Source organism: Dipodomys merriami, unplaced genomic scaffold (assembly GCF_024711535.1).
Source record: "Dipodomys merriami isolate MVZ:Mamm:240054 unplaced genomic scaffold, mDipMer1.0.p SCAF_28, whole genome shotgun sequence".
In the NCBI taxonomy this organism is placed as follows: Eukaryota; Metazoa; Chordata; class Mammalia; order Rodentia; family Heteromyidae; genus Dipodomys; species Dipodomys merriami.
The window spans coordinates 15,648,691-15,661,345 of NW_027204270.1; the positions used below are offsets into that span (position 1 = coordinate 15,648,691).

Consider the following 12,655-nt stretch of genomic DNA (forward strand, 5'->3'; position numbering starts at 1 on the left):
ATTTTTTTTTTTTTCTGACCTATATTCCAGCAATAGTTTGTGTTTGTAATTGGTGGGTTTAATGGTTATTCTGGGGAGTCTTTTCCAAAGTACTCTAACCCCTTCGCCTACCAAGGCTTAGAGATAACCATTACCCTTATCTGTCAGAAGTTCTTCCACAAACCCCAGAGACTAGGCCTTAGTTTACAGGTGCCAGTTCAAGGTTATGATTAGGGAAAGGAAAGCAGATGGAATTTTCTTTTACATCCCAGCAGGATTGTGGGTCAAACCTCAAGTCTTCAAATACCCTCTCTCCAGCTTGGCTCTTTTACATTTGCAAAACATTGTTACAAAGTTATTCTTAATGTCCAGAGGAAGGAATTGGGGGGGGGGTAGGAAATGTTTTTATACCCCGAAGCTAGCAAGGAGTTTCACAAAGGAAGCAAGAAATCAACAAGTGAAAATAGTCAATACAGAGCAAACAGTAAGAAAGACCCTACCCTGGGGCCTGGGTTCGCCTCAGCACAATTTGTGGCTCACAGAGCACCCATCCCCGAGACTACAAATCCCAGCATGCCTCAGTCCTCTGAGTGGCAACCACGCGGTGCATGCTGGGACATGTAGTCCCGTTCCAGCTCCGGCCTAATCCAGAACGCCCTGCAACGTCGGGAGGCCTAGAGAAAAGGAGGAGCCTGCCCCAGCCTCGAGTTAAATCTTTCTCCAGAGACTACCCTGGTTTCTTTGGTCGTCGGTTCTCTACTGTAATCTGGTCCCACCAATCAGTCCAGTAGGACTTATGCTGTGTGGGGCCTAGCCTCTCTCCTTTACAGTTAAAGGGGAAGTACCAGAGGCAAAAGCAGTCCGCCTTCTGCCCACTCGGCGCAAGTTTTCAGCGTAGAGGGGGAAGCTACTCTGAATGGAAGCTGAGGCACAACTTCCTCGCCGCTACGGAGCTGGGCTGCCTGAGACGGCCGCTCCCCTTCCGCCCGTCGGGTTAGAGGCGCGGGAGGCGCAGGGGCTGCTGGGAACGCGCATGCGTCCTCCGCCGCGTGAGGCCGGGGCGGGGTGTGTGTGTGGGGGGGTGGTAGTGTACATCGCCAACGTCCGCAGGCGCGGGGGGTGTCGGGTGTCGGCGGCGGCGCTTTGCGGCCAGTCGTGCGTGTTGGGCGCGGGCGGGCGGGCGGGCGCGGCGGTAGTGGCGCGCGCAGGTGATTGACTGGCCAGCTGGCTGAGGCAGCGCTCGGTTCTCTTTGCGGGCAGGTGGCGGAGCCCATTTAGGTGGCTGCGGGGGCGGCGGCGGCGGCGGCGGCGGCCGGGCTCGGGGGGCGCTGCTTGGGCCAAGGCCATGGCTCCGCGGTTGCAGCTGGAGAAGGCGGCCTGGCGCTGGGCGGAGACGGTGCGGCCCGAGGAGGTGTCGCAGGAGCACATCGAGACAGCCTACCGCATCTGGCTGGAGCCCTGCATCCGAGGCGTGTGCAGGTGAGGCCGGTGCACCGGGGCCGCGCGGCCCGCCGCTCTGGACCTTGGAAAACCGCGGCGGGGCGGGGTAGGAAAGGGAACGCGGCGACCCATTGCATGCATTTGAGGGGTGCCGAGAGGGTCTGGGTGGAGGTACTCTCCTCGTCCGGGTCGGGGCGACGTGGGGAGGATGCAGCCTTCGGGACTCTGCGCGGAGGTGATGCTCTGGAAACCCTTTAGGAAAGGCGCTGGGTTCTCATCCAGAAGATGGCGGTGGACATGATTTGAAGGTAGGGGCCGAGAGCTTTAGCTTAGCTTAGCAAACGCTGGAGACTGGTTTGTAAAAAGGAACTTGCTGGACGTGATCTTCTGTTAGTGTTGAGTCGAAGGTCTGATCAATTTAGTGCATGGAAAGAGCAATTTTAGGGGGACCCCCTCCCCAACAAAAACCTTTGATTAGCCTGCGTCACCGGTGCCTTCCTCCCTGATTGACCTTAACTCACTCTTGGATCTATTATTTCTTTAGCATTTTTGGGAGGGAGAGAGGTAGAGGTTGCTCCAATCCAACGTTTTGTGAGCAAGTTCGATTATCTTCTGCTTAGCTTTTGAACCTTAGCTTTTCTTAACTCCATCTTTTAGATTGACTCCGTAATTGCCTTCTTCCCCTTTCTGCCTTGTAACGCGGGAAATAGTTTTCGTTCTGGAATGTTGCATTGACTTGGCTAAACGGGGCATGCTCAGTAGCCTTCTCTCGGCAGATATTCAGTATATGCTTTGTGGAGTTCTTACATTCCTCCGGGACATACAGAAGGAATGGAAGTTAGGGTCTTTGGTTCTGCAACTTCCTTTTTTTTTTTTCTCTTTTGCCGGTACTGGGACTTGAACTCAAGGGCCCAGGCTTTAGCTGGGTTCCTCCCCCTCCCCGTTAATTGCTAACGCTTTACCACGTGAGCCACACCTTCAGTCTGGCATTTTTCTGGTTAATTGGAAACAGACTTTTTTCTGCCTAGGCTGGTTTTGAATCTCGATTCTCATATCTCAGCCTCCTGAGTAGTTAAGCAGCTTTATTGACATTTTATTTGTATTACCATCATCTGATGTTAAAACCAACCGACCGGTCTACCTTCCTTCTTTTTTTTTTTTTTTTTTTTTTTGGTCGGTCGTGGGGCTTGAACTCTGGGCTTGGGCACTGTCCCTCAGCTCTTCAGCTCAAGGTGAACGCTCTACCGCTTGAGCCACAGCACCACTTCCGGTTTTCTAGTGGTTTATTGGAGATTAGAATCTCATGGGCTTTCCTGCCCGGGCTGGCTTTGAACCACATCCTCAGGTATCAGCCTCCTGAGTAGCTAGGATTACAGGCGTGAGTCACCAGCACCCGGCTTGCTGGCTTGCTTGCTTCCCTCCCTCCCTTCCTTCCTTCCTTCCTCTTTTTCTCTTTCTTGCTTTCTTTTTCTTATCTCTCTCCCTGCTCCCTCCCTCCCTCCCTCCCTCCCTTCCTTTCTCTTTCTTTTTCTTTCTTTCTTTCTCTTTCTTTCTTTCTTTCTTTCTTCCTTTCTCTCTTTCTTTCTTTCTTTTCTTTCTTTCTACCTCTCTTAATTTCTTTCCTCTCTCAGTCCTCCTTCCTTCCTCCCTCCCTCCCTCCCTCCCTCCCTCCCTCCCTCCCTCCCTCCCTCCCTCCCCTATTTCTTTCCTTCTTTCAGTCTTCCCTTCTCAGTTTAAATGAAATTGTATACCTATTAGGACATCATTGAATTCTTCCTTGCTTCTCAGTTCTGTTCTGCCCACACTCCCAACCAACCACTGAGACAATTTTCAACCTACTCTGGACATTTCATCTAAATGGGTGGCTTTTGGTAGGATGGCTTTTCGTGTCTAGCTTTCACTTGGCATTGTTTTCAAGGCTCATCTATGTTGTATTTATTTCTATATTATTGTTTTTAAATTTTAATTTCTTACATTACCTGTACAAGAGAAGACATTTCTACATGTGTATACAACGTATCCCAATCAACCTCATCCCTTTCAGTTTCACTATTCTCTGTGTGTGTCTCTGTCTCTGTCTTTCCATCCCTCTGTAGCCATTTGTGTCCCCTATTGGGCTTGAACTGTTCTGGTGCCCTCCTACTTGAGCCACAGCTCTACTTCCAGCCTTTTGGTGGTTAATTGGAGATAAGAGTTTCAAGGACTTGTCTGCTTGGGCTAGCTTTGAACCATGATCTTCATCTTGTCTTCCTGTGTAGCTAGGATTACATATGTGAGCTACCTGAGCTTCATTACTCTCATTTTAGAGATAAAACAGCCTTAAGTACCTTGTCCAAGATCACATAGCTGTTAAGTGATAGAGTTAGTATTCAGACACAAAAGTCTTGCTCCCAAGCCTACACTCTAAACCTATATTGCACCTCCAGGCCAGGAGTCTGTTATTTATTGGCTTGGAATGGCCATCCTCCATATCTCAGCCTCCTGAATAGCTAGGATTACAGGTGCAAACCACCATTGATCATTCCAGCTTGAGTGTCCTTGGTTGTTGTTATTGCCAAATAGCAAGTGCTATGCCGTAAGTATGCATCACATTTTATATATCCATTTATTAGTAGATGGACATTTAAGTCTGTTTTTCCCCCTTTTTTGGTGCAGGTCTTAGGGCTTGAACTCAGAGGTTTATCACTTGAGCCACAGTGCCATTTCCAGCTTTTTTGGTAGTTAAATGAAGATAACTGGTACTGACTGGTTCTTTTTGACTCGTATGAACAGTGCTGTTATGAAAATTTGTGTATGGATTTTTCTATGGACATTTTGTTTTCTCTAGCATATATCAAGGAGTGAACTTACTGGCCCATGTTGTGGTCCTAGGGCTTGAGCTCAGAACCTGGGCACTGTCCCTGAGCTTTTTGGCTCAAGGTTGGTGCTCTACCATTTGAGCCACACCTACTTCTAGTTTTTTTTTGTTGTTGTTGGTCATGGGGCTTGAACTCTCGGCTTGGGCACTATCCCTGCGCTCTTCAGCTCAAGGCTAGTGCTCTACCGCTTGAGCCATAGCATCACTTCTGGTATTTTTTTAGTGGTTTATTGGAGATAAGAGTCTCACAGACTTTTCTGCCCGGGCTGGCTTTGAACTGTGATCCTCAGATCTTAGCCTCCTGAGTAGCTAGGATTACAGGCATGAGCCACCAGCGCCTAGCTACTTCTAGTTTTTTTTTGTGTGTGTGTGTTAATTAGTTTTTTGTTTTTTTTTTTTGGGTCCAGTCGTGGGGCCTGAACTCTGGGCCTGGGTGCTGTCCCTCAGCTCTTCAGCTCAAGGCTAGCGCTCTACCACTTGAGCCACAGCGCCACTTCTGGCTTTTTTCTTTTTGCTTATGTGGTGCTGAGGAATCGAATCCAGGGCCTCAGGCATGCAAGGCAAGCGCTCTACCACTGAGCCAACTTCCCAGCCCCATGTGTGTGTTAATTAGTGAGGAGAGTCTCATGGACTTTTCTACCTGGGTTAGCTTCAAATTGCTATCCTCATATTTCAGCCTCCTGAGTGGCTAGGAAAGATGGGCTTCTGGTCATGTACTAGTTTCTTTTAACATTTTGTAGAAGTGTTTTCCAAGTGTATGAAGTCACAGTATATGACCATTTTAGTTTCTTGACATCCCTACACTTGTCTGCCTTTTGTGGTTTTGATTTGCATTCCCCTGATGACTAATAATGTTGAACACCTTTTGATGTGTTTATTTATTGGCCATTCATGTATTTTCTTTGGAGGAATGCCCATCCAAGTCCTTGGCTTATTTGTGTATTATACAGTGCTAGGGATTGAACCCAGGGCCCCATTCAAGTGCTGTACCACACTGATCCTTACCGCAAGTCCCTACCTTGATCTATTTTAAGAATTAAAAAAAAACTGCAAATAATTGTAAAAGGGAATTAGTTTAACTTGTCCATTTATGTTTAGTATATCTTGATAAGAGTCACCTTCCATCATGTCCTTCCTTCCTCCTCCAGTCATATCGCATTTCCTACTTCTCTTTTCCCATACATACTTGGAGGATTGTAACTGTATTTGTCCCTCATAGCTTCTCCATTCATATTCTCCCTTGCACTAGCCCTTTCCCCAATCAAAATGTTTCAACTTCTTGAGATTTATTTTGTTAAAATGTTAATTGCTCAAACAGTAGAGCAATGTTGTGGAGTTTTACTCCTACATGTACTTCAGGCAGCTTGGTCACATGTGTATGTACCGCACCTGTGTGTGTTTTCATGGGAAGTTGTATTTTGGGTCAGAGATTCACATATGAAAGAAAACATGCCGTTTGTCTTTGGGCCTGTCTTCATGTACTCAGTATGACTTTCAGATTGGTTTTATTGGTCTTTTTATTATGGCATTGTGAGATTTTTTTTTTTTTTTTTTTTTTGGAGGGTCATGGGGCCTGAACTCTGGGCCTGGGCGCTGCCCCTCAGCTCTTCAGCTCAAGGCTAGCGTTCTAACACTTGAGCCACAGCGCCACTTCTGTTTTTTCTGCTTATGTGGTACTGAGGAATCGAACCCAGGGCCTCATGCATTCAAGGCAAGCGCTCTACTAATGAGCCACCTTCCCAGCCCTGTAAGAGTTCTTTGTAAATACTGAATTCATTTTCCACGTTAGGTACAATTGCAAATATTTTATCCAGTTCTATGGGTTGTTCTCTCACTCTCTTTCTTGAGCTATGTCTCTTTTTTTTTTCTGTGCTGTATCAACAGTTTTAAAAGTTTTAATATTGAGCTGAGGATGTAGCCCAGTGGGAGGTAGACCATTTGCCTAGGAATGTGTATGGATAATCCCTAGGTTGGGTCTCAGTACTGTAAAAGAAAGAAAATTGAACCAAACCTCAAGCCTATCCTGAGGTTGCACTTGCAGCATTATCATTTGGTAGGTTGAGGTCTACAGAGTGAGACCCTGTCTCAATTAAGCCCAAAAGCCACACAGACCCAAAAGGAAGCCTCAACCAAGATCTTAACTTTTTAAATTTAAATATCAAAAAGCCTGTCTTCCCATTTACTTTTTTTTTTTTAACTTTTTTGATTCGCAAGAAGAAATGAAAAGAATATCATAATGAAATTTTTGTTTTGTGTTTTTGAGACAGGGTCCTCTGTAGACCCAGCTAGTCTTGAATCCTGATCCTGCTTCCTTTGCCTCTGTGCTGGGTCATTAAATTTTGTGGGTTTTTTGTTTGTTTTTGTGTCAGACCTGTAACTTTAACTCAGCATTTGGGCACCCATAGCTTTCTTTTATTATTATTATTAAGTTTTTGCTCATGGCTAGCACCTACTACTTGAGCCACAGCTCCACTTCTGACTTCTTTTTGGTGCTTAATTGGAGATAAGAGTCTCATGAACTTTCCAGCCCAGGATGGCTTTGAATTGCCATCCTCAAATCTCAGCTACCTGAAGAGTTAGTTAGGATTACAGGTGCTGGCTGTGTTTTCATCTTAGTTGCAAGAGAACTTGTGTGGAAATGGCATGACCATTGAAAATTCTGATAGATGGTTCATGTCATTTAACACTTCCAACTACAGTTGAGTGTCCTTATTACCCAGCCCAAGCATTTCTAGTTTTAATTGCCAGCACCAATCTCACCCTTCCCCCCCAGACCCCATCAGTCCTAGAGCTTGAACTCAGAGCCCGGGCACTGTCCCTGAGCTTCTTTTGCTCAAGGCTTGCACTCCCACCTGAACCACAGTGCCACTTCCAACTTTTTCTGAGTAGTTTATTGGAGATAAGAGTCTCACAGTCATTCCTGCTCAGACTGGCTTTGAACTGTGATCCTCGGATCTCAGCCTCCTGAGTAGCTAGGGTTACAGGCATGAGCCATTGGCACCTGGCATAGCACCAATCTTACTAATAAAAAAACAGCATTTGGGGGGGGGGATCGGTCATGGGGCTTGAACTCTGGGCCTGGGTGCTGTCCCTAAGCTCTTCGGCTCAAGGCTAGCGTTCTACCCCTTGAGCCACAGTGCCACTTCCGGCTTCTTTCTGTTTATATGGTGCTGAGGAATCTAACCCAGGGCTTCATGCATGTGAGGCAAGCACTCTATCACTGTGCCACCTTTCCAGCCTCTTTTTTTGTGGTACTGGGGATTGAACTTGCCTCTCCCTTCCTTGCTACTTACACACCTAGCACATTTGCTTTCTTTTGCTGGTGGAGTTCAGGATTTTTTTTTTCCTGGCCATATATATTTCTCTTGTGGATAGTGAGTTATTTTCTTACAGATTTTCCAGAACTTACTGGATTTTGGTGAAGATACTTTTGTATGTGTGTGTGTGCATGCACACGTGCATGCTGGTACTGGGGCTTGAAATTGGGCCCTGGGCCCTGTCCCTGAGCCTTTTTGCTCAGTGGTAGCACTCTACTACTTGAGCCACAGTTCCAATTCTGGCTATTTGCTGGTTAAGTGGAGATAAGAGTCTCACAGACTTACCTGTCCAGGCTGGCTTTGAATCGGGCACCTCAGATCTCAGCCTCTTGAATAGCTAAGTTTGCAGGGGTGAATAGTGAACAGTGGCAAATGCAGGGCAATTTGTTGACTTGGTAAGTGAAAAGATGTTTCATGTCTGTATAATTTTATTTCTTCCGTCTTAAATGTTTTCCTCAGATTTTGTGTGTGTGTTTTATTGTGGATTATTCCAGGGTCTCCATGGATGCTGGGCAATACTAAGTTAATATCAAGAGCCTGTCCCCCCCCTTAAACATTTTTTTTTTGTCCATGGTGGTCTTGCACTAGTGATCTTCCTGCCTCAGCCTTCCAAGTGGCTGGGATTACAGGTGTGTAAACTTCCTTCTCCTCCTTCATTCTCCCTTCTTGCCTCTCCTCTCTCCTTCCCTTCTCTCTCCATTTCTTCCTGGCATTGGACTGAGATTCCTATTTCAGGCTGGTCTTGGCAGATTCTTTATTCTCTTTCTTCCTGATGCTAAGATTCCAAGTATATACTATTGTAGTCATTCTCCCCTATATTTATTTCCTAACTGATCATGTAAAAAGGTTTAGAGAAGAGACAAAAGAATTAGGAGGATCCATCAGACAGAGTGGCTTTAGTGTCTGCTTTGGGTGTGGTAAGCCAGATGGCACTTTATTGTTGGGCATGCTTGTTAGCATTCCTGGGTACAGGTGGCAGATTAGGGGTACCAGAATATGAGCCTGAGAAATCATTTGGTCTGTCCCTGACAAGGCAACTACAGGCAGGAGTTGAATCAGTCCATCTCAAGCCTTTTTTATAGCAACATACACTTACATTAAATAAATCATAGTGTAAAGTTTGAGATTTCCTGTGCAGCAGGGCAGCCAGGAAACATTCAGAGACTTCAGATGTCACAGAGAACTTGTTTTTCATTCCCTTCTCTCAGTTCCCATTTGCAGTCTTTTGTTAGGTTTTCTGTGATGATTGGAGACCTTGCCTTCCTGAGGGGATAGCTGGTTCTCAGAAGATCTAGAGGCAGGGGAAATGAAGCTAGCAAGTCAACAGGCATCTGCCACTTGACTAAAGCCTTTTCTCAAGCAGTGAAATGTAATCTGTTTTTTATACTTTGGTAAAAAAAAAAAAAAGGATATTTTGTGTGTGTGTGTGTGTGTGTATGCGTGTGTGTGTGCGTGTGTATGTGCGTGTGGGTGTGCGTGTGCGTGTGGGTGTGTGTGCGTGCACCCATCCTTGTGTGCATATGTGTATGCAAGCCTGTACTGGGGCTTTAAGTCTGGTAGAGCATTAGCTCTACTACTGGAGCCACTTACTTTCATGTTAGCATTATCATTTTTCATTTTTCTTTTTTTTTGCCTGCCCTGGTGCTTGAACTCATGGCCTGGGCACTATCCCTTAGCATCTTTTGTTCAAGCTAGCACTCTACCACTTGAGCCACAGCACCACTTCCAGCTTTCTGTTTATGTGGTACTGTGGAATGGAACACAGGACTTTATGCATGCTAGGCAAAAACTCTACCACTACGTCACTCACTACTCCATAACTTGGAGCCCAATATTGATAATCTTTCTTCTGTCACCCAAAGATTTTGAAGTCTAAAGCTTTGGGCTTTATGCTTATTTTTGTAGGCACTCTTCCACTTAAGCCACATCTCTAGCCCCTTTTTTCTGTTGGTTCCTTTCTTTCTTTCTTTCTTTCATTCTTTTTTCCTTCTTTCTTTCTTTCTGTCTGTCTGTCTGTCTTTCCTTTCCTTTCTTTTTTTCTTCTTTCTTCCTTCTTTCTTTCTTTCTTTCTTTCTTTCTGTCTGTCTGTCTGTCTTTCCGTCTTTCCTTTCCTTCTTTCTTTCTTTCTTTCTTTCTCTCTCTCTCTCTTTCTTTCTTTCTTTCTCTCTCTCTTTCTTTCTTTCTTTCTTTCTTTCTTTCTTTCTTTCTTTCTTTCTTTCTTTCTTTCTTTCTTTCTTTCTTTCTTTCTTTCTTTCTTTCTTTCTTTCTTTTTGCCATGGGGCTTGAACTCTGGGCTTGGGCATTGTCCTTGCTCTCTTCAGTTCAAGGCGAGCATTCTACCACTTGAGCCACAGTGCCACATCTGGTTTTCTAGTGGTTTATTGGAGATCAGTCTAACAGACTTTTTTGCCTGGGCTGGCTTTGAACCACAATCTTCAGATCTCAGCCTCCTGAGTAGCTAGAATTACAGGCATGAGCCACCAGCGCCTGGCTTCTGTTATTTTCAAAGTAGGTTTTACTTTATGCTGGGTTGACCTAGTCTGTGATCCTCCTTATGCTATCCCTTGTTGAGGGGGATGATAAGTACTTGCCACTGTACCCACTAATTGGTTGAGGACCCAGGAGTCTTTGAGAATTTCTTTACCATCCCCCAAGTAGCTAGAATTATAGGACTGAGCCATGTCTCCTAGAAAGTAAGTTATTTTCTAACTGAGCTTTTTTTTTTGGGGGGGGGGGTATAGTCATGGGGCTTGAACTCTGGGTCTGGGCGCTGTGCCTGAGCTCCTCAGCTCAAGGCCAGCACTCTACCACTTAAGCCACAGCTCCACATCCAGTTTTCTGGTGGTTAACTGGAGATAAGAGTCTTACAGACTTTCTACCCACGCTGGCTTTGAACAAGATTCTCAGATCTCAGCCTACTGAGTAGCTAGGATTATAGGCGCGAGCCATGAGCCATCAGCAGCGAGCCATCAGCAGCCGGCTCTAACTGAGCTTTTAAACTAAAGCTGATAATACTGTTTGCAAATTGGTCCAAGTTGTTTCTATTTCCATTCATATAAAAGCCAGAAAGAGGGGCTGGGAAGGTGGCTCAGTGGTAGAGCGCTTGCCTTGCATGCATGAGGCCCTGGGTTCGAGTCCTCAGCACGACATAAGCAAAAAGAAAAAAGCCGGAAGTGGCACTGTAGCTCAAGTGGCAGAGCACTATAGCCTTGAGCTGAAGCTAGAAAGAGGAGCTGAGAAGGTGCTTCAGTGGTAGAGTGCTTGCCTTGCATGCATGAGGTTTTGGGTTCGATTCCTCAGCACCATATAAACAGAAAGAGCTGGAAGTGGCACTGTGGTTCAAGTCATAGAGCATTAGGCTTGAGCAAAAGCAGCTCAGGGACAGTGCCCAGGCCCTGAGTTCAAGCCACAGGATCAGCAAAAAAAAAACAAAAAAGCCAGAAAGAATGTTTATATATATATATATATTTTTAATTTATTTTCAATTCTTCTTCTTAGCCACAGTACCACTTCCAGCTTTTTCTGTTTATGTGGTGCTGAGGAATTGAATCCAGGGCCTCATGCATGTCAGGCAAGTACTCTACCACTGAGCTACCTTCCCAGCCCCTTTGTCCCAAAGGATATTAAAAAAAAAATTAATTAATTTTGTTGTTGTTCATCATGAGGCTTGGGCCTTGGCCCTGGGTGCTGTGTCTGTGCTTTTGGGTTCAAGGCTAGTGCTCTATCTCACTTTGAGCCGTAGTGCCATTTTGGGTTTTCTGGCGATTAATTGGAGATGAGTGGGCTTTCCTTACCAGACTGGCAGTGGTCTGAGATCCTAAGATCTTAGCCTTCTCGTAGCTAGGATTACAGGCGTGAGTCATCAGTGTCTGGCCCAAGCAGTATGTTTAAACAGAATATTAAAAAGCAAACCAGAGGGGGGCTGCGAAGGTGGCTCAGTGGTAGAGCGCTTGCCTTGCATGCATGAGGCCCTGGGTTCGATTCCTCAGCACCACATAAGCAAAAAGAAAAAAGCCAGAAGTGGCGCTGTGGCTCAAGTGGTAGAGCGCTAGCCTTGAGCTGAAGAGCTGAGGGACAGCGCCCAGGCCCAGAGTTCAGGCCCCATGACCGGACCCCCCCCCCAAAAAAAAAAAAAGATAAAAAAAATAAATAAAAAGCAAACCAGACATAGCGAGTGTACACTTGTGTAATCCTGACATTTGTGAGTCTAAGGATTGCAAATTTCAGGGCAAATTGGTTTATATAATGAGACTGTCTCAAAAAAAAAAAAAAAAGCCAACAAACATTGGAACTGAGACTTGTTTGGTAATTTGTCAAAAGTAATGGAAGAGCCAGGTGATGGTGGCTCACTCTTATACCTGTAATTCTAGCTACTCAGGAGTCTGAGATTTGAGGATCAAGGTTCAAAGCCAAGCTGGGCAGGAAAGTCTCTGAGACTCTTACCTTCAGTTAACTGCCAGAAAAATAACATGGCACTGTGCTAGCCTTGAGCAAAAGGGCTCAGAAATAGCATGGAGCTCTGAGTTCAAGCCCCATGACCGCCCCCACCCCCAAAAAAAAGATTAATGGGGGTTTACATAGTCTCCCCTCTCCTGCTTCCTTTTATTTTATTTTTTTGGTGGTAGTGAAGATTGAATCTAATCCTTTTAAATTTAATTTTAAAACAGGATATTGATAAATTACTCAATCTGGCTTTGAGATTAAGTTCCTGCCTCAAACTTCCTAGTATCTGGTTTTACAGTGTGGGAACTATTCATGTCTGACTCAGAAGCTTTCTTTTTTCCTCTGTCCTTCAGGTAGCTAAGATACAGTGTATCTATATAACCAGTCTTGTCTATTACCCATACTTAGAAACAGAAGAGATACCCTGAAGTGTTATTTTATAGCTTTTTCAGTTACAGATACTGTTACATATGACAACAAAAAGTTTTTTATCTAGGCCCCCACCTTTTTTTGCTGTAGTAATTGACATTGTTTCATTATAATTTTTATGAGTTCCATTTAAACTATTATGGGACTTTATACAGTTTCTAATCTTAAATGTCCTCAGTGGGGCTTAAAA

At 45.2% G+C, this 12,655-nt stretch overlaps 1 protein-coding gene across 2 annotated transcripts in view; it reads left to right on the forward strand.

The window, feature by feature from the left end:
• Positions 1 to 1,244: 1,244 nt before the first annotated feature.
• Positions 1,245 to 12,655, forward strand: part of Usp48 (ubiquitin specific peptidase 48) — a 71,111-nt gene continuing 59,700 nt past the window's right edge. For both annotated transcript variants that reach the window (XM_070037699.1, XM_070037700.1), the window contains exon 1: positions 1,245 to 1,458. In XM_070037699.1, the coding sequence (XP_069893800.1) occupies positions 1,325 to 1,458 (134 nt within the window). In that variant the 5' untranslated portion in view covers positions 1,245 to 1,324. The remainder of the gene's footprint in view (positions 1,459 to 12,655) is intronic.